General features: G+C 40.5%; 1 protein-coding gene across 1 annotated transcript; it reads left to right on the top strand.

Annotated features, from left to right (window-relative positions):
* Window positions 1–4,847: 4,847 nt before the first annotated feature.
* Window positions 4,848–18,170, top strand: LOC309442687 (embryonic protein UVS.2-like; the record flags this gene model as incomplete). Its single annotated transcript, XM_082058768.1, has 11 exons — window positions 4,848–4,916; window positions 5,076–5,100; window positions 6,021–6,158; window positions 7,922–8,039; window positions 8,582–8,760; window positions 12,462–12,543; window positions 13,303–13,430; window positions 15,435–15,550; window positions 16,001–16,226; window positions 17,261–17,379; window positions 17,940–18,170. 11 exons carry the CDS (start codon window positions 4,848–4,850, stop codon window positions 18,168–18,170), a joined length of 1,431 nt encoding a protein of 476 aa, XP_081914894.1.
* Between the last annotated feature and the right edge of the window lie 205 nt (window positions 18,171–18,375).

Here is an 18,375-nt window from a genome sequence, read left to right as displayed (position 1 = left end):
AGCTTTCAGGGATGGAGGGTGACAAGAGACCAGAATGGCTGCTGACTGGCCTCACCTGGGACCTCCACCCACAGCCTCTGTCCATTGTCCCAGGGGCTCCATTTCAGCTCTGGCCTTGTCTTTCCTTCTGGCTTGGGCTGTGTTGGAGGAGTACATGTTCCAATCTGGTCTCAGTCTCCCTGCTGGACTTCAGACCTACGTTGTATCCCTGTCTTTAGTCTTGTCTCTACCTTCAGCTTCTGGATGTGATTCAACACATTGTCAAGAGGCTGTGGTGTCTGCCCACCCCTGTGTGCTGAGGTACTGTGGGTCTGTGCTGTAGTCACAGCTCCTAGGGACCCCCCTTATGGGGCAGCTGTCTTCTTGCTGCTCCCCTTATGTCAATTTATCTTGGCTCTCTTTTAGGGCAAACCAGGGGATGGGGCAATGACTGATGTTGTGAAGTCAAAGTGAAGCTAGGGTAGAGGCAGAACAGTATTTGGGTTCTGCACTATAAGCTTTCCAAAAGTGTTTAGGAGGAATCATCAATTAAAAAAGAAATTAAGATTTTAAAGTCCATGACGGAAAGCGGTGCAGGTAAATGGCTTATTTTTCTAACGGGCCATCAGAGTGCCTCAGAAATCTACTGTGGCATCTGTATGTATAATCTATAAGTACCTGGAGAAGGTGAATAGTGAAGTAAAAAGCTACAGATGCTAAAACAAAGTTTTTAGAAGTTTTGGGCTAAAACTGGTGCATCACTTCTCAGCACAGATTACAGGACAGATGCTTCATGCCTGCAGGCGTTTTCTGCAGTAAGCAGCTACTGTTTGGTGTGTGCAGACAGGGACCAAAGGAGCAAACAGGCTGCGAGTGGTGATGTGGAGTTCTTGACTTTCTGGAAACATGTCCCACTTGCACAAATGGCAAACCACTAGAGAGCAGCATTAGATCAAGACTTCCAAATGTGCCTGAACAACTTGTGAATAAAACACAGCATTAGGGTGGTGTTTGCAGTTAGACATTGGTTTCAGATCAGATTTTATCAGAACCAGGGAAGATATAGACCAGCCAGTCCCATCTGGCTTAGTCCGTGGGTACTTAGATACTCAAATACTGAAACCAACCTTTGTAGCTTGTCTCCAGGATCACAACTTTCCCCATGCATTGATTTCAAAAACGATAGTAAAGTTCTGATCAGCCTACAGCTACTGCAAACCAAATAAAACCAAGTTAGCTGTAGAAGTTTCAGCTGATTCTTGTCTCTAGCCATCATCTCAGGTTAAGGCTCACAGACACCTGTAGTTATCTCCAGTGCAGAGTCTTTGGGTATGTGCCTCTCCTTTCTAACATTGTTATATCATTCTGACACTGGAAAGGTAAAAGATAAAAGGTGGTAAAACAGCAGAGATCACATTGCTGCAGGAGTGGTTTAGGAGGAACAGAGTCCAAACAGTCTTTGGTTTCAAAAGAATTTCAACACATCTCAGTATTTACACAAAAGAGTTGGGGTTTTTTTGTTGTTTTTGTTTTGTTGGTTTTTGTTTGTTTGTTTGTTTTAAATACAATAAATCTTTCATTTAAATAAAAGGTATGTAAAACGTAGAAATATATCAGTATATTTTATGGCATAATATACTGTAACTTACACTAAAATTGACTAATTGTATTAAAACTAGCCTTCAAGTGTTTATGTATCAAGCGTATACTATGCTCAATAGTAACCTTTTCTATGAAAGGTTTGCTTTTGCTGGCTAGTTGCTATGACAAAGTAAGGGCTTGATACAAGGGACCAGATTTACAAAATCTTAGTTTCCCGATTGTGACCTTTCTACAAAAGACACAGTTTTTTATTGCACTTGATCAAGGTCAATTATTTAATTATCTTAAACTGACTATCTGACTCGCAACTGAAAAGCAAGAAGGCTCATTTTCTTCTCTCAATCAGTAAATAATGAGACATGAATGCATGCTTTCACTAATCCTAGCATCCTGAAGGACACAGTATCTGTAAACAGATAACTGTTTGATAACATCATTTCAAATACAAAGGAAGTTTTGTGCATGTTTTTATTATTTAACTCTTTCAGCCTGTTATAGTATTAGATAATAGTTTCATTTCATGAATACAAATTTATTTTAAAATGCTCTTCAGCAGAATCTGCTGTGCAGTGTCACACAAAACAGGTTTAAAAATTATTGTCATCTAGTAAGGGCAATACTTTCTATAATTGTGACTTAAATAAAGAATTAGGACTCTTAATTTAGTATGAACAATTGACCTGCTTAAACGTATAGAGATGTTGTGAAGCCTTTTGAAAAGTAATAAGCTTCTTAAGGAGAACACACAGCTTAGTTAAGCCAACTGCTTGTTCAAAAGCAATTGTCTGCATAATCTCTGGTGTGTTTAAGTTTAAGCTTAAACTCTGCCAGGGGAAATTTAGGCTGGATATTAGAAAGAAATTCTTTACAGAGAGAGTGGTCAGGCATTGGAATGGCCTGCCCAGGGAGGTGGTGGACTCGCCGTCCCTGGAGGTTTTTAAACTGAGATTGGACATGGCACTTAGTGCCATGATCTAGTAAATGGACTGGAGTTGGACCAAGGGCTGGACTTGATGATCTCTGAGGTCTTTTCCAACCCAGTTGATTCTGTGTAGCCAAGAAACTGAGCATTAGAGGGATATTCCATTGGGTCCTGAGACAACCAAGGGGCCTTTCACTGCCCTGAATTTTGTTTCCCTTGAGGTTGATACACTCTAATGCTTTAGCCAGGGAAAGTGCCCTCTGTACTTCCTTGTTATGGAAAGATCATTTGACTATTCCTGTTGCTTCTGATGATACTTATTACTGATATAGAGCTAGGAAAAATCCCTATAATTAAACATCAACAGATTTTTCTAACTTTGTCATTTAATATTATGCCAAGAGGGACTTGGATTACATGGTGAAAGAAGTGCTCATTCTCTGCCGTGGAATGAAAGTGAAACTCAGTAAGCATCACTAAGAATGTGGTAAACAAACAATATGATAAAATACCATATTTGGGGGTTGTCCTATCAGTGACAGGAGTTGGACTTGATGATCCTCGTGGGTCCCTTCCAACTCCGGACATTTTATGATTCTATGATGTGCCAGATCAAGGACAGTGTGGCTAAAAATGAGAAATGTCAAAAGACAGTGTAAGAAAAGGTGTTCAGGAGAAAGAATGCAAGTTACAGATGTGTAATCAAATTATTTGGACAGATAATGAAACCGAGACCTGAATATTATCCTGCTAGAATACCAAAGCAGACAATGTAGACAAGCAGCATCAAAAAGGAAATTTGCATCTATGGGACAACTTCTGATAATGTGTTATTGGGTGGTATGAGACTTTGGTCTATTAATTAGCCTTGAAAAATACCCAGTTCTTCCTGACAGGTAGGAAAATGAATTAAATCATGAGATAAATCTCCTGACTGAAGAGTTACTGTGGCCTGTGGTCTGCAGCTGGAGTCAGTGAGGTATCACAGCCTTCCAGGGAATGGATGTGCAAATCTGCGTGGCAGAACTTCAAAGGGCCCTTTGGTCCCTCCTTGCTGCAGGCCTGGAGTGACCCAGCCCCAGGCTCTGCCCAGGGATCTTGTTCTCTTGCTTTTATTATGTAATAACTTTTGCTCTCTCCCCTGTCATGTTGTGATGTGTAGCAGCAGAAATGTGCTCCTACGAGTCCCTCTGTCTCTCTTTTGAACCTGATCTTGAATAGACATAGAGGTTGCTCAGAAATGTATGAAAATATTAGTAGCAAAGCTTTACATAATAGCAGCTAAAATTTTCCTCACAAAGTACTCCTTAAAAAAAAGGACCAGCCCATATGTCTGTCTGGAAAGGCACCCTCTGCCATCTCCATCTGCTGTGAACCACACAGATTCCTCTGAACTTTGCCTTTGCAGGCAATTCCAGAGGTTTTCGTGCTTGTTCCTTAAAGACCTGATGCAGCAATTCCTTAGCATTTTATATAGCACCTGGGTATTTCTGCAGGGGCTGAAGCCGGGAGGAGAAAACAACATGTGCCTGCAGATGGAGTTGAGTTCATGTGGCTTCAACACGAATATTCCCATTGTGTGGCTTACTCTTCCAGTGTGGCTTTTCTAGGATGCAGCCTGCCTTTCAAGGTTCATTTCTATCGTGGACATCAAAGGAAGGAGGCCTTCCCAGAAGCTGGGAAGCCAAAACTCTGGAAGCTGGGGGTTTTATTTATTTGTAGGCTCCAGAAAGACACACAATCACTGCCAGTGATGATGATATTGCAAGATATGGTACTGGAAAAACAATTTCAACCAACAATCAGATTAATCTCTGGCTCCCGCAGATCTGCAGTGCTCGTGTCCAGCAGTGCCTGGCTGAGGTGCACAGGGCGGGCAGGCTGACAGACGGGCTCTGTGGAGCAGGGTGGCTCCTGGCAGCAAGCGAAGGAGTTTCTAGGACAGGTAGTCAAGCGTGGAGGGATCAAAGAGCTCCTTGGCTCTGAGTTTTACTGTAAACAGAACGTTACTGGATATCCTGTCCCTTGGTCAGCAGTGAGGGGACCTGCAGCAGCTCATGGGTTCTTCTTAGAATTAAAGATGAGTCACTTTAACGTTGCTGGATTTTCTTTCCTATTGCTCCATTTCCTCTGTTTTCTGAAGATAAATAAGAAATAAGAGCCTGGAAATTCTCTTGAGAGGTCCTGCAGTGTGTTTGTTTTGTGAAAATACTCCTTGTTATCTAATTCTGTTACACTTGCTAACAACAGCAGCAGTTTTCCCACAAAACTTGCCCCAAGGAAACTAACCACAGCTTTGAGAACTGAGCTGCAGAGCAGAGAGGATCATCTCAGAAACCTGAAGATGAAGTACTTTCTTCTGACAACTCATTTAGCATTTCTCTACAGCTTTGCACTAAGTAAACCTGTCCAGGTGTGTCCCTGCTCTCAGATGTTTAGAATTTACATTGCTGCTGCTGAGTTGCTCTATTGTATAATTAGTTACAAACTTTTACTGCTGTGATTCTACGCGATAGTAGTTTTCTGCCATGGAGATACACATGTATTAAAACATATGCTTTTTTATTTTCAGATAGCTACAAGAAACAATGGCTTAGGTGAGTTTGATTGTAATTATTATATAAATTACTGTAGATTTTGGTGGGGCTGCTTCTCTATACCTCATTTTCATTATTTGGTATATTTTTCTCTTGAAAATATTTTCTAGCATCAGTGGAAAACAATTCACAGAATTCAGGTGTGTTTTAAAGTAACATTCAGTGTGATTATTTATGTTGTCGTGATAAAGAAATTAAGAAGACTTATTGAACAATTGCTACATGGAATGTTCTTTTCCTTATGTAGCCTCAGCAAATCAGAATATTTTTCACTTTGATTTCTTTCCTATGTGATATAAGGCTCTTCCCTATCTGCTGTACCCAAGAGTATTGTACCTTTTCAGCATAATAACCAGTAGCTCTTGTCTGTAAGAAATGCATTCAAAGTATTTTGGGGTCAGAACTGAGGAGCATGTCACAGTGTTTTATGTCAAATTAACAGTTAACCTGGAAATTAATAGCTTGCGTGCATTCAATATGCATGATAAAAATATCTTTTGTATGATTCATCCCATTTTTACAGAGGTCAGTTATGATTTGTCTTTCATTCCACAACCTCTAATGAAGTGAGCAATGACTTGTAATACTTAGCCTTCCACCCTGAAGGTTCCCAAAGCTTCTTAACCTAAAATATCTTTAGTCATGACTTTGATTACAGCTGCACTATGACATCTATATTAATATTAATCTCTTTCTATCCAGGAGGCAAGGCAGACCTAACGAGTCTTAGCATATTGTGAATGCTAGATTCACTCAGTCTGAAGTTACTGATACTTTTTCCCATTATTGAGAAATGAACTTCAGTGAAAGAAATTTCCAAAGGTACAAAAGCTTGGTTAGAGCATAACTCTCATCTCTCTTTTGCACATCTATTTGTCTTCTCCGTGCCTTGTATGCTCTTTATTTTCTTTATCTGCCAGGTAGTGAAATAGCTGTGTCTGAAGGAGACATCCTCTTGAGAAGAGGACGACGCAGTGCAATTAACTGTGAGAGTTGTTTGTGGCCCAAGTCACAAGATGGACTAGTCAAGGTCCCAATTAACATCTCTTCTGATTTCTGTAAGCATATGCAAATGGAAGCAGTAAAGTCAGCATTGTTCTTCCAGTCCCTATACTCTGTTGTTTTATGTTGCTGTGGCATGCATCAAAAACAATCTTTGTCCAAATGGGAATTTATTGATATGTCCCTTTTGCTTATGTGTTAGCCCTATGTCTGTTTAGGTAAAACATTTTGGTTACAGACACTAAAATATGTGGTTACTTGCGCAGTAGTTGTTATATAAATACCAGCTAATTAATTTTAATTACAAATATTAGCTCATTCCTGCTAGCTACAATGCACTTTGATATTTAGTAAGTACGGAAGAAGAAATATAATTTGTTTAAATTATTATTTTTGTCAAAATTACCACTAGGAGCACCTTTTGGAACACAATAATTTTTTTTTCAAATCTCTCATAGAAATATTCCCACACTAGAATCCTGTAGATGCAAAAATGGAGGAAAAAATCCTTGGAGAGATTTTTTTCCCTTATTATTTCTCTCTAGTCAGTCAATTGCTCTGTCCTGTGCAAAGGGCTGCAGGACCGATGCCTAAATCTAGAAAATTCTGTTCCAGAAGTCTTCATATGGGCTGTGCAGGGCTTCCATCGCTCCCATTATGAGGCATCTCTGGTTTAAGGCTTCCACACAGAACCCTCTTAAAAGATCTTACCTTGAGAGAAAATGACATGTAAGTGAAATGCAGCCTGTGCCTGATTCCCATTCCTGGGGGAAGGGAATCTGTGTTATAATTTGAGCTGAGGAAAGCCCAGCTTTTGCAGTATCTGAGCTGTTCCTCTGCCCGTGTGCTTCCAGAACTACAGCACAGACGCTTGTGGTTAGGTTAGGTGAGGGTTATTCCATCTACCTCCCTCTCCCCAAACTATAGATGAGGAAATAGAGATACAAATCAGTTGTAGATGATTCATAACTGAGGAAGCCGAAATAGGCCAAAATGTTCAGAAGTAGATAAACACTCCAGTCTTTATTTAATACCTGAATAGAAAAACTGTGATCTTCAGACCCTCTGAACCCTGCTGCCTCAAGTGATTCCAAGGAGTGTGTGGCAGACATTTATTATCTCTGATAAACAAAATAGGTTTTTAGGTGCTTAGCTGTGATCAGATGGCTCATTTGGGATACTTCAATTATTTGTATCTGAAATGGTTTCATTTTTTCTGTTCTATCTAATGAAAGAAACAATGCCAGTTTTGCTTTCCATCAGCTGTCTCCTATGGAATATGCATAAGGGTTACCTATAATTCTTACATGTCCCCTTAAAAGTCCAGTCAACTTGAAGATCTCTGAAGGCTTTTGACCCTTTTTTTGTTTTATGTGTATGACAAAAAGCTAATAAGTGCTGCGAAGTTTTAAAGGTATGTACCCCATCAATCCAGTACCTGAAGGGGACCTACAAGAAAGCTGGAGAGGGACTTTTTACCAGGGCATGTAGTGACAGGACAAGGGATAATGGCTTTAAACTGAAAGAAGGTAGGTTTAGATTAGATAAAAGGAAGAAATTCTTCACCATGAGGGTTGTGAGGCACTGACACAGGCTGCCCAGAGAAGCTGTGAATGCCCCATCCCTGGAAGTGTTCAAGGCCAGGCTGGATGGGGCTTTGAGCAACCTGGTCTAGTGGAAGGTGTCCCTACCCATGGCAGGGGGTTGGACTAGATGATCTTTAAGGTCCCTCCCAAGCCAAACCTTTCTATGATTCTATGAATGCACTTTGCTTTTGATTAATGATGGAAGACTTCTCCTGGTCCCTTTCTCTTTCTAGCAGTGACAGAGAGGTCCTGGATTGCTGATGCTCTGCAGGAGATTTCCACGCTGACCTGCGTGCAGTTTGTAAATCGCACTACAGAAACAGATTATGTATATGTTGAACGTGGGCAGAGGTAAGTTCCCTGTCTCCTGGGAGTGGAAGGACTCAAAAAGTCTATCAGTTTCTTTTCTTCTTTGATCTGCATTTAAGTAACTGCCCTTTTTTAATCCTAGGAGTCAAGATTCAGAGAGCAGGTGCAATTTTTCAGTTTTCTTTGGATGTAGTTACATCAGTTAATGGGCTGCAGGAATAAATGTGTGTGTGGACTTAAAAGTAGTGGAGTACAACTCAAAATGAGATATTTTCCTTATTAGTTGTAAAAATCTTTAAAAAGTATAATTGTTTCAGGTTCTTTGCTTAACTACTTTAACTGCTTCATCCTAGTTTGATACAGCCATTTTACTCCTTTAAAATTTGCCATACTCATCACAGAGGCTTTATTTCTCCCCCTGTGTAGTTTGGCAGCTTTTGGAAGCCTGGACATCTCCTGCCAGTTGACTATTTGCATGTCCCCTGCTGTGGCTGCACATCTGGAGGCCCTTGGTGGCTTCAGAACATCTATTTCTTTGTTTTTGCTAAACATGATCATTTTGGTTATTGATTGCCTATTCTTAGCTGCTGGTCTTACTTTGGAAAAATTGGAGGACGTCAAGCAGTAGGCTTGGTGAAAAACGGTTGCATGGATAAAGGAGCAATTCAGCATGAAATGAACCACGCACTGGGTTTCATCCATGAACAGGCACGGAGTGATCGGGACAGGTTTGTCAAGATTATGTGGGAACACATTGTGGCAGGTATGTCCACTAAATCTTGAGAGAAAACGTATACTTTCAGATAAAGGAGAATGTTTCTTCTGTGAATAGCAATGCAAATAAGAATCATGATTAATGCTGGCTGAATTGCAGCAGCAGCACATTCAGTGTGATGGAATTTCTCATTCAGGGTTTGTACTGGGGGAATTTCTGTGGCTACACCTATTTAGCGTGGTCCTCCAATGCAGATGCAGCCTGAAAGTATCTCTATGTTCTTATTTTGATTACCATCTTGAGCCCAGGCCCAGCATATATCCAAAATACCAAGACAATCAGAAACGCAAAATGTCGTAGCAAAGACTTGGTCAGGCAGCAAGACTATCAGACTTTCAGCTGAGGAGGGGAGAAACATGATATTCAGAGATCATGGTGGGGAATCGCACAGCAACTCTGTCTTGGGGAAAGCCATAGAAATAGAGAAGACAGGAGGGAGGCGTCTGGGCACTGACAGTGAGTGAAATGCACAGAGCCTAAAATGTAGATGAACAAGGGACTCGATGTGGAGAGAATGGAAGCAGATGCAGCCAGTAGCATGTGCAAAATTCTGGGACCTGGCATGATGTGAGAGCCGGGACTGAAATTATTTCCTCCTTGAGGACAAAATAATGTACACTGCCATGAAAAGAAGGAGCAATGGGGAGCAATCAGGACTGGTAAATCTGTGGGGGGAAAACAAGTGAATGCAATTTATAAAAAGGAATGCAGGATGAATAGTTTGAGCATGTGAATATGGGAGCACATACAGAGCTCTAGGTTCTGGGGAGGGGAGGGTGGAGAGAATGGTAGGAGGTTGCAGGGAAAGCAAGAAAGTGGTACACAGAAGGAAAGAAGGGGAAGAAAGGATGCAAGGAATCATTTGGCAGCTATGAGGGAGCTGGACAACCCACAACAATTGTAGAAGGATAATAGTATACTTAGTGTACTTTATAGAAAATAAGAGTAAATGATGCAGGGCAACTGAATACCGAATTCTAATAAGTCTCTTCAACAAGTAAGATATTCAGCTCTTCTATGTCATGCACAGCTGAAAGTATATCTATCTTTTTCTCCAGATGGAACTTGATTGTTTTTATTGCAAATTCCTAACACACTGTTCTCCAAATTTTTCAGCTATTCCCATGATACCCTAAGTAAATTCCCTTTGTGCTGTTCTTTATTGACGTTTCAGCTCTAATGTTAAGTTGTAATTTTACTACGAATTGTTTGCCATTGTACAATGAGGGTGTTCCATGTTTGAAACGCTAGTAAATAGTGTGCTAAAAAGAAGGAGGTGAAAACATGAAGTTATACAAAGGTACTAGTCACACATAAAATCTTACACTAATTTTGCTGCGGGAAGTCCACAGATTCCAATATCATCATTCCTCAAGGATACAGATGTAACCAAGCTCTGATTCAGGCACAGTATCATGAAGGGATAAAAGAGGGGGAAGAGGTGAAGAAGACAAGACCATGCAAAAGTAGATGGGGTGTTTTAGCAGCAGGCACCAGGGGCGGAGCCTGAGAAGATTGGCACGACAAGGGAGTTAGAATGCAATGTGCGTGCACCACAAGCACTGCAGGGAAAATAATGCAAAGTTATGCACGGAAAAGGAAATGAAGAAACACGGCTATGTTTGTGAGGACCATTAATGTACATCTGCCGTAAAAACATGCTGCTGTTACCACTGCTGGTGGCAGAGCTCCTGCTGACCTCAGTGATGCAGAACTAGAACTCAAGACCTTTTGCACCTTCCCAGCTCTCCCACACATCTGTTTTTCTCTTGCCAGGACTGCAGTGCTGTGGATGTTTGCTGGGTTTTGTTTTTAACCGGCAATTTACCTTGGAAGCCATCCTGCTGCTTTGTTTTGACAAAATGCAGCCTGATTGGTTGCTGTCCACTTAACTACTTGAAACTCAGCTTGTTTTTCCCATACTTTGGGGGGGAAAAGCTGTATTCAGAATCTTCAGCCAAAGCTTCCTTTCCAGCACTTCTGAGTCATTACACTTAAGTTCTGGCAGAGATAGATTTATTATTATTTTTTTTTTTAGTGGAAAAGATGGGTTAAGTCCCCACACGTGTGCAGGTCTAGATAGCCAAGTCTCTCTGGCATGTCATGAGGCAGATACTAGTTTTCTGGCAGCATCTCTGTCCAGGCAGGCTGCTGTTACTTTTAATTTTTTTTAGCAAACCAATTCAGCAAAGCACTTCTGTGCCAAACAGTAGCCATATGCTTAAATGTTTCACTGCATTTGAACTGTGTTGGCTGTTCATCACCTCAGAAGAAGCTGATAATTCTTTCTGAAGTCAGTGTAGCAGATAAGAGGAGCTGAGATAAAAACCTAACAGAGTGAGGAAAGCCAATGCTGTTGAGAACCAGTTGAAGCCTTAAATCAGTTTCTGGGTTATGAAAAGCTCCAAAGTCATGGAGCTCCCAGACTTTCTATAATACAGGATTTTGAAGCTTCTCTTTGCATTTCCTAGCCCTCACTGGGAGTAGTGCTGAAGGACATTACTGGAAGAGACTGGCTCTGATTGCAAGCTTGCCAGCCAAGCTGTGCAGACTCCAGAGATTTTTCTGACAAGCATCCAGCACTCTTTCTTGTCCAGATGGTTTGTGGTTTACAAACAGCTAGTTCCGATAATGAAGGTACAGATGTTGAACTGGAAAGGAGTGCTCGGTGGTTGGGACATTCACCTCAAGGCCAGCTGACCGCATTCGGCTCCTGGCTCTGACATTGCTTCCTTGCTCATCTTACTATGGACAGGAGACCCAGGGGGCAACTCGTATTCATGCTTTCCAGTCAGTGGAGAGAAATAGGTGCCTTTGGATGAAACTGGCTCTGTGTTTCTCTCCTCTGACTATCCTGGAGCTTCAATAAATAGCTTCAGTGTCTAAATTAAGAGAAATAAAGTCAGGTGCTGTGAATTCCAGTCTGTCTTGGGGCTCCAGTCCCATATCAGTGTTGTATTTTCTTACCTCATATGGGCTTTCTAAGGATACACAGATAAAAAGTGATGAGCTGCTCAGCAGCTATGGTGAGAGGGGCTATATCAGCAGCTATATTCAGACAGAATGCTTCTAGCTGATCTTATTGAGTGCCCTTGCTTCATGCGAGTCATATTGCTTCAGTGTAGTCACTGCTGATGGCTTTGACCAGAGACAAAGCCAGAACATAGCTGATAACATGTCCTTTGGTGCAAGTAAGAGGAAAACTGAATCCCTTTGTGTTCTTCTAGCTCTTTTGTGGAAGGACTCTGCAAGACAGGTTGGTGGTCACCCACACACACCTCTGAATTTTTGATCTAGGTGGTCAGCCAGATTTCCCTCTCAAGGTATGGATGCATCTTTGGGAACATAGGTTGGATGCTTATAATGTTAATGATAATGCACTGAAATATATTTGGAGACATCCTAGTGAAGATGGACGGATGAATACCTTTACTTGAAGAGTGGAATAGATACATTGATTATATCAAAACTTTGCCTTATTTTATTTGGCTTATATTCTGAAATCTACTAGACTGAATGAAAATGGGTTCCCACAGGCTTCAAAAGGCTCTGGTAGTTTTGATACATCCAGGATCTCATGAGAACAAATATTTGTATCCTAAGTTACTCTCAGGATTGTGACAGCATGCAGTGTACTATTAGAACAGTGATAATTGTTCTGACTGAAACGTTGCTTTCCTACCTTACAGGGGAACAAGGGAACTTCGGAAAAGTAAATTCCAAAAACCTGGGCCTTCCTTATGACTACTCTTCAGTGATGCACTATGGCGCGTAAGTTGTTTTCTGAGATGTCTTTTCAAATGAGCAAACAGCTTCCAGATCTTCTGCTCTGATCTAGGAAGAAGGAATTGCTCTGTGCAGGGACAATGTTTTCTTTCACTGTGTTCCTGTCTCTTGCTATAGTAGTGGTAACCTATAGTATAGGTACAGAGAAAAGAAAGTTTGATTTTTTAAAATATTGTTAAGATGTTGTGTACTGCCTCATATTCATCTGTGAACACTGTCTAAGGTTATATTTTAGTCCACAATGTACAAGCTTGTATCATGTACCTTCTCCTTTATTTCCACTAGCAAGTAACACTTTCTGAATAAAAACATAAAATAAAACTTGTCTAGAAGGAGGCAGGAAACTGCAGATAGCAAATAAACAATAAGTTACTGAGACAGAACTACTCCTGCTCCTCTGCCTCTGGAACCACAAAGGTGGGATTCAGTTCCTTTGGCCAGGACATTGTTGAAAGTTCTCCTCACTCAGGACAGTGCAGCTTTTTCTTTTTTGGGACTAGATGATCTTTTGAGGTCCCTTTCAATCCCTAACACTCTGCGATTCTTGTTTCTTGCTTTCAGCTGCTGCACATGAAATGACTACCATGCTGGTCCTCCTCAGGGAAGACTAACTGGTCTCTAATAAGCCTTTTGCCTTTTTCAATTGAAATTTTGTGTGTGTGTTACATGAATATGATTATGCAGTTAGAGAACTTCACTGTTTGAGAGAACTGATCTAGAAATGTGATTTCCTTTTTTCTACAGGTATGATTTCTCCAGCGCTCCAGGGAAACCAACTATTGTTCCAGTTCCAGACCCCTCTATACCCATTGGGCAGAGAGAAGGGCTGAGTAACTTGGATGTAGCTAAAATTAACAAGCTCTACAAGTGCAGTAAGTGCTGTAGATAGAAGGCATGTGAATCCTTATACAGCTGATGTCTGTAGTCACTGTGAGACATCCCCTAAAGGAACTCAGCCCACAGTCCTTTCAATAAATCTCTTCCTCGCCCTACAAGAGGGCTGGTATGTGTGTGGGAACAGACCTGTCCCTGTGCCAAGGTGCTGCCTTCTTGGAAAGGACACTTTACTTTCAATAATTCACTGTCATTCTGAGCTATCCTCCCCTAGTCCCTGCTCTTGGACATAAGCCAAACCCATCAGAGAAATTATGGTTGGTACCCCTGTCAACTTCTCATTTCAGTGCAGCTGTGAAGGCTGAAAGCATGGAAGTTCTCCTCTTATGAGGAAACACTGAGAGAGCTGCATCTGTTCAGCCTGGAGAAGGCTCAGAGGGGATCTCATAAATGTTTATAAATATCTCAAGGGTGGGTGTCGAGAGGATGAGACCAGACTCTTTTCAGCAGTGCTTAACAATAGGATGAGGGGCAACAGGCACAGACTGAAGCACAGGAGGTTCCGTCTAAACACGAGGAGAAACTTCTTTACTTTGAGGAGCAGGCTGCCCAGAGAGGTTGTGGAGTCTCCTTCTCTGGAGACATTCAAAACCCACCTGGACACCTTCCTGTGCGATCTGCTCTGGGTGAACCTGCTTTAGCAGGTGGGTTGGACTAGATGATCTCCAGAGGTCCCTTCCAACCCCAACCATTCTGTGTTTTTGTGATATAGCTTAGGGTCATGTGCATCACTAGTGCCAGCAGGTTTGTGATTTCTTTCAATTAGAAAGTACCCCAGGGTTATCAGTATGGGTGCCACTTAGGCTGATTAGAACACCTTTTTGAGGGGAATTCCCTGGGCTTTTTGTGTAGTTATTTTCTTCCTTGCCCCATCAGTCTCTTATCTCATCACTGTGGTATCTTAAGGTCTAGAAATACCTCTCATTCCTCTGTAGCAGGAACTCTTCAGCTGAGATGCACAAAGCATATTAGTGTACCAAATTTGGCACTGAATGGTGTTAGAACTTAGCTAAATAAACATCAGTAATTAGTGGGCATCAGCATTCCTTCAATAGGACAATTAGGCACAGAAAGCATTGCTGAGAGTGGTTCCTCCCAAATTCTTAGCTTCAGATATGACAAGTTTACAATTTAAGTGTTTGTCATAGTCTCACAGATAGTATTTATTCTTGATAGTGAAGCTAGAAATGAATCACAGTTCAATACCATTATTATGTAATTTCATAATTAGATCTGCATGTTTTCGAAGAAAAGGGCTATTTTTTAAAAAAAAAAAAGGACAAAAACTCAGAGACTAAAAAAAGGACAAAAAGTCTAGTTGTCTCAGGGAAATTAGGGAGCAAGAGAAAAATGTCACAAATTCATACATATGTTTAGATGTCATATATTCATATTTTGCAATTTGGGAAGTTACACGTAGTGAACTAAATGAAGACTACATGTGGAAAGATGAAAGATGACAGATGAGATCAGACTCTGTATACCAGTCAGCAGGTCTGAGCTTGACTTCAATGCTCTCTGCTGTTGTTTTCCCCCAGTGACTACCTCTCTTTGCTTTGACAGAATCTAGTTTTCAAGCTTGATTTTTGCATACATTCCTGAATACACACACGTTTGCTTATGGGAATGGATGTACTGATGTCATTGAAACTACTCCTGTGACTTAGGTTAAGGCACTAAACTAAAACATGTGAGTGAAGCTCCACTGTCTTAAAAAAACAAACCAAGCCAAAAAACAACAAAAAAGAAAACAAATAAACAAACGTTAGTAGATGAAACAGGTAAGTACCTTAATTAGCTTTTTTTTCACTCCCAGGTTTTGAATGACACATTAGGAACATGAACACAATTGTAAGCATTATAATTAATTTATCTTTTACAAGCTTCACTGATGCAAATGGTTGGAGAGACTTGTCAGGCATTTCTAGAAGATTTTTGTGTGGTTTTCATTCTCTTCAACGCTGTTTGGTTCTTCCCTTCAGATTGCTGTAGCTCTGTGTTACCTAAACCCAGAGGCTCGTTCTCCTCTGTCAATTACCCATCCCCATACCCAAACAGCAGCAACTGCCTGTGGCTGATCCGCATCCATCGAAGTAAGGTAATTTTTATTAGGAGAAAAAAAGGTTTGAACCAGAGTGTCAAGGCTATGTTTCATTAGGCTATTATTTCATTATTATGACTGCTCTCTGGAAGTCATTTTCATGGACTAAGACATTTCTTTTGTCATGCAGTGAATGAAAAGACAGTCTCAACAACTTTCATAAGACTATTATCAGATGCATTATTTAACTTGATTTTTATCCAGTTAAGATTGGATGGCTTTTCAAAGACAAGCCATAGTAGCCATAGTCAAAATATCAATCACTGGGCTCAGTAACAGGGTAGCTAGGTGAAATTCTATGCTCTTTTTATGTAGAAAGTGAAATTTCAGTGATACATAGATAGTAAAATGAATATGAAGTCCTAATTAATTTCATAACATTTAGATGGTTTGAATCTTTCCCTATGTATAGCATTAAAACCAACATTTGTTTTCTTGTTTCTCAAGATTTTCCTACAGTTTGAAGCTTTTGATCTCCAACCCTCCCCAGACTGTTCTTCTGACTATATAAAAATTTACAATGGGAACAGCAAGAGTTCCCCTGTCTTGCTGGACAAATACTGTGGCAAGGGGCCACTGCCCTCCTTAGTGGCATCTGGATCGACAATGCTGGTAGAGTTTGCAAGTGATGAGAGTATTACAGCCACAGGATTCAGAGCCTCCTACAACAGGGGTATGAACACTCCTTTCCAGAGCTTGGAGACCAGCATTAATAATATTTTTATGGAAGAACTGAAAAATTTGACCATGTACTCCAGAGTAGGTTTTTCGTACGTTATTCTTTACACTTCCATAGCAATCTCTAATGCAGCAGATTGGGCAATGATGGGGCACTAAAGCCTCTGCTGGGCTTCTGCACACCTTTATAATTATTTATTTAAATAAAAACAATGCAACAGCTGTAACTAATAGGAGCAGTGCAGCCGAAGTGCACAAAGACCACAGAACTCAATGAGAAATCTCAACCAATGAGATGTAAGCCAGTATCTGGGCAATATGTTATTCGAGGATTTGTGGCATTTTCTGCAGCTGGAGAGGTACTAACCTTGGGTAACTTGCACTTTCTGAATTAAAGGCTTTTGTTATGTTACATGAAACACAGTGCTTGCTGTAGTCACTTGAGGGGTGTCTGTTTTACGAACATACAAATGCATTATGGACTGCTGGATAAAATTCTGTTGTGCTACAACATGCTTTCAGTTAGAAAGCCATAGCCCAAGTAACTTGTTATTGCCTTATTTCAAATCAAAATGCAAACTTTTTAAAAACATAAATTGAAGAAGTCTTAGAAGTGTGTAATATTTACTCTTTTTGCATTAGTCCTGATGGAGTCAATTCTAGATAGCATTAGATCCAGCTTGATAATACAATATTGAATACTTGAGCTAATTTTTTTCTGAAAGTGTAGTAAGTTAATACCGTTAGAATACTTTGCTAATATGGTAACACTCAGTTGTAAAGATAGGTAAAGCTTTAGAAGCAGCTGTTTCCTGTCCTCCACAGGTTATTTAGCACTATGGTTTTAGTTCTTTCAGTAGAGCTGCTAATACAAATAGTAAGGAAAGAAATAAAATATTTCAGCAGTAGATTTTCATGGTATCACATTTTTTCTTGGCTTGAAGAAAGAATACAATAAGCATGCTCACTTCTATGGCCAAAATGCTCTTCCTAATATGCCATTCTCTGTTTTTTTCCTTTACTCCTCAGTGAATTGTGGAGATACTTTCACGGAGTCAAATGGAGTCATCACATCTCCAAACTACCCCAGTAAATACCCCAAAAACCGAATGTGCTTCTGGGTCATCAGTTCTCCAGTAGGATACAAGGTAAGGCACAGATGAATTCATCTGTGGGTTTCATCAGTGTTCTCTGATGGAATCTTTTTTTGCCTTGGAGAATAACAGCTGTAATGTCACTTTTTGAGCGAGAATTCGCAGAGTGTAAATCTGAACACAAAAATCCAGTATAAGAACATGTGCTGGATCTTGGTGTTTCAGGTTGTCCAACAAGGGAAAACCGTTACACATGTGTGTGAACTCTTATGAATTTAGCTTGTACCAGTAGGTTTTATTTAGAATAATCCCTAGGTCCGAGTTCCCACTAGAAAACTGAAACATTGCACAGGTCCTGTTTTTGTATTTCTCTAGAGAAAAGAATTACAAGTGTACAAGATCAATCTTGTTCCTTGCTTTTCCTTCCAATCCAAATGCTGATGACCTAAGCAAATAATTTGCCACTAATTTGCATTACAATATTTGGATCTGGATGTGGTGCAAACACAGAATAAAAAAGGTGCCTGCACACAAGGAATTCAGACTATTTGTGCTTACTACATACAAAGGGTAATAGAAAAGGAAGCAATGTGCTTTGGTTATATTTTCTCCAGATATCTCTCAAAATGTTATCCTTTGAGCTGGAACATAGTGACAGATGCATCTATGACTACTTGCTCATACACGATGGAAGCCGACCTACATCACCTGCAGTTGGCCCTTACTGCGGGACAGAGAAGGTTGCAGACTTCACTTCCACTGGGAACTTCGTGCTGGTTGAATTTCACAGTGATATAGTTTGGGAGTTGCCTGGATTCATGATGAGTTATACATTTGGTAGGTAGTACTATATGGGCAGGAGTTGGAAAACACAGAATGAAAGTAAGAGACCAGCTAGCCACAGGTAGAAGACAAAATGCCACCAATTTCAGCAAATAATATAACTTCCTGATACCTCTAATAAGCTTGAGGCTTGATCTCTTAGTCTTGTGTCTACAGTGGTGTAATTTGCACGGCGAATTAAGAGCAAAAATATTCCTGCCCATCAGA

Source organism: Streptopelia decaocto (assembly GCF_964273445.1).
Source record: "Streptopelia decaocto genome assembly, chromosome: 7".
Lineage (NCBI taxonomy): Eukaryota > Metazoa > Chordata > Aves > Columbiformes > Columbidae > Streptopelia > Streptopelia decaocto.
This window is presented reverse-complemented; position numbering and strand designations above follow the sequence as displayed.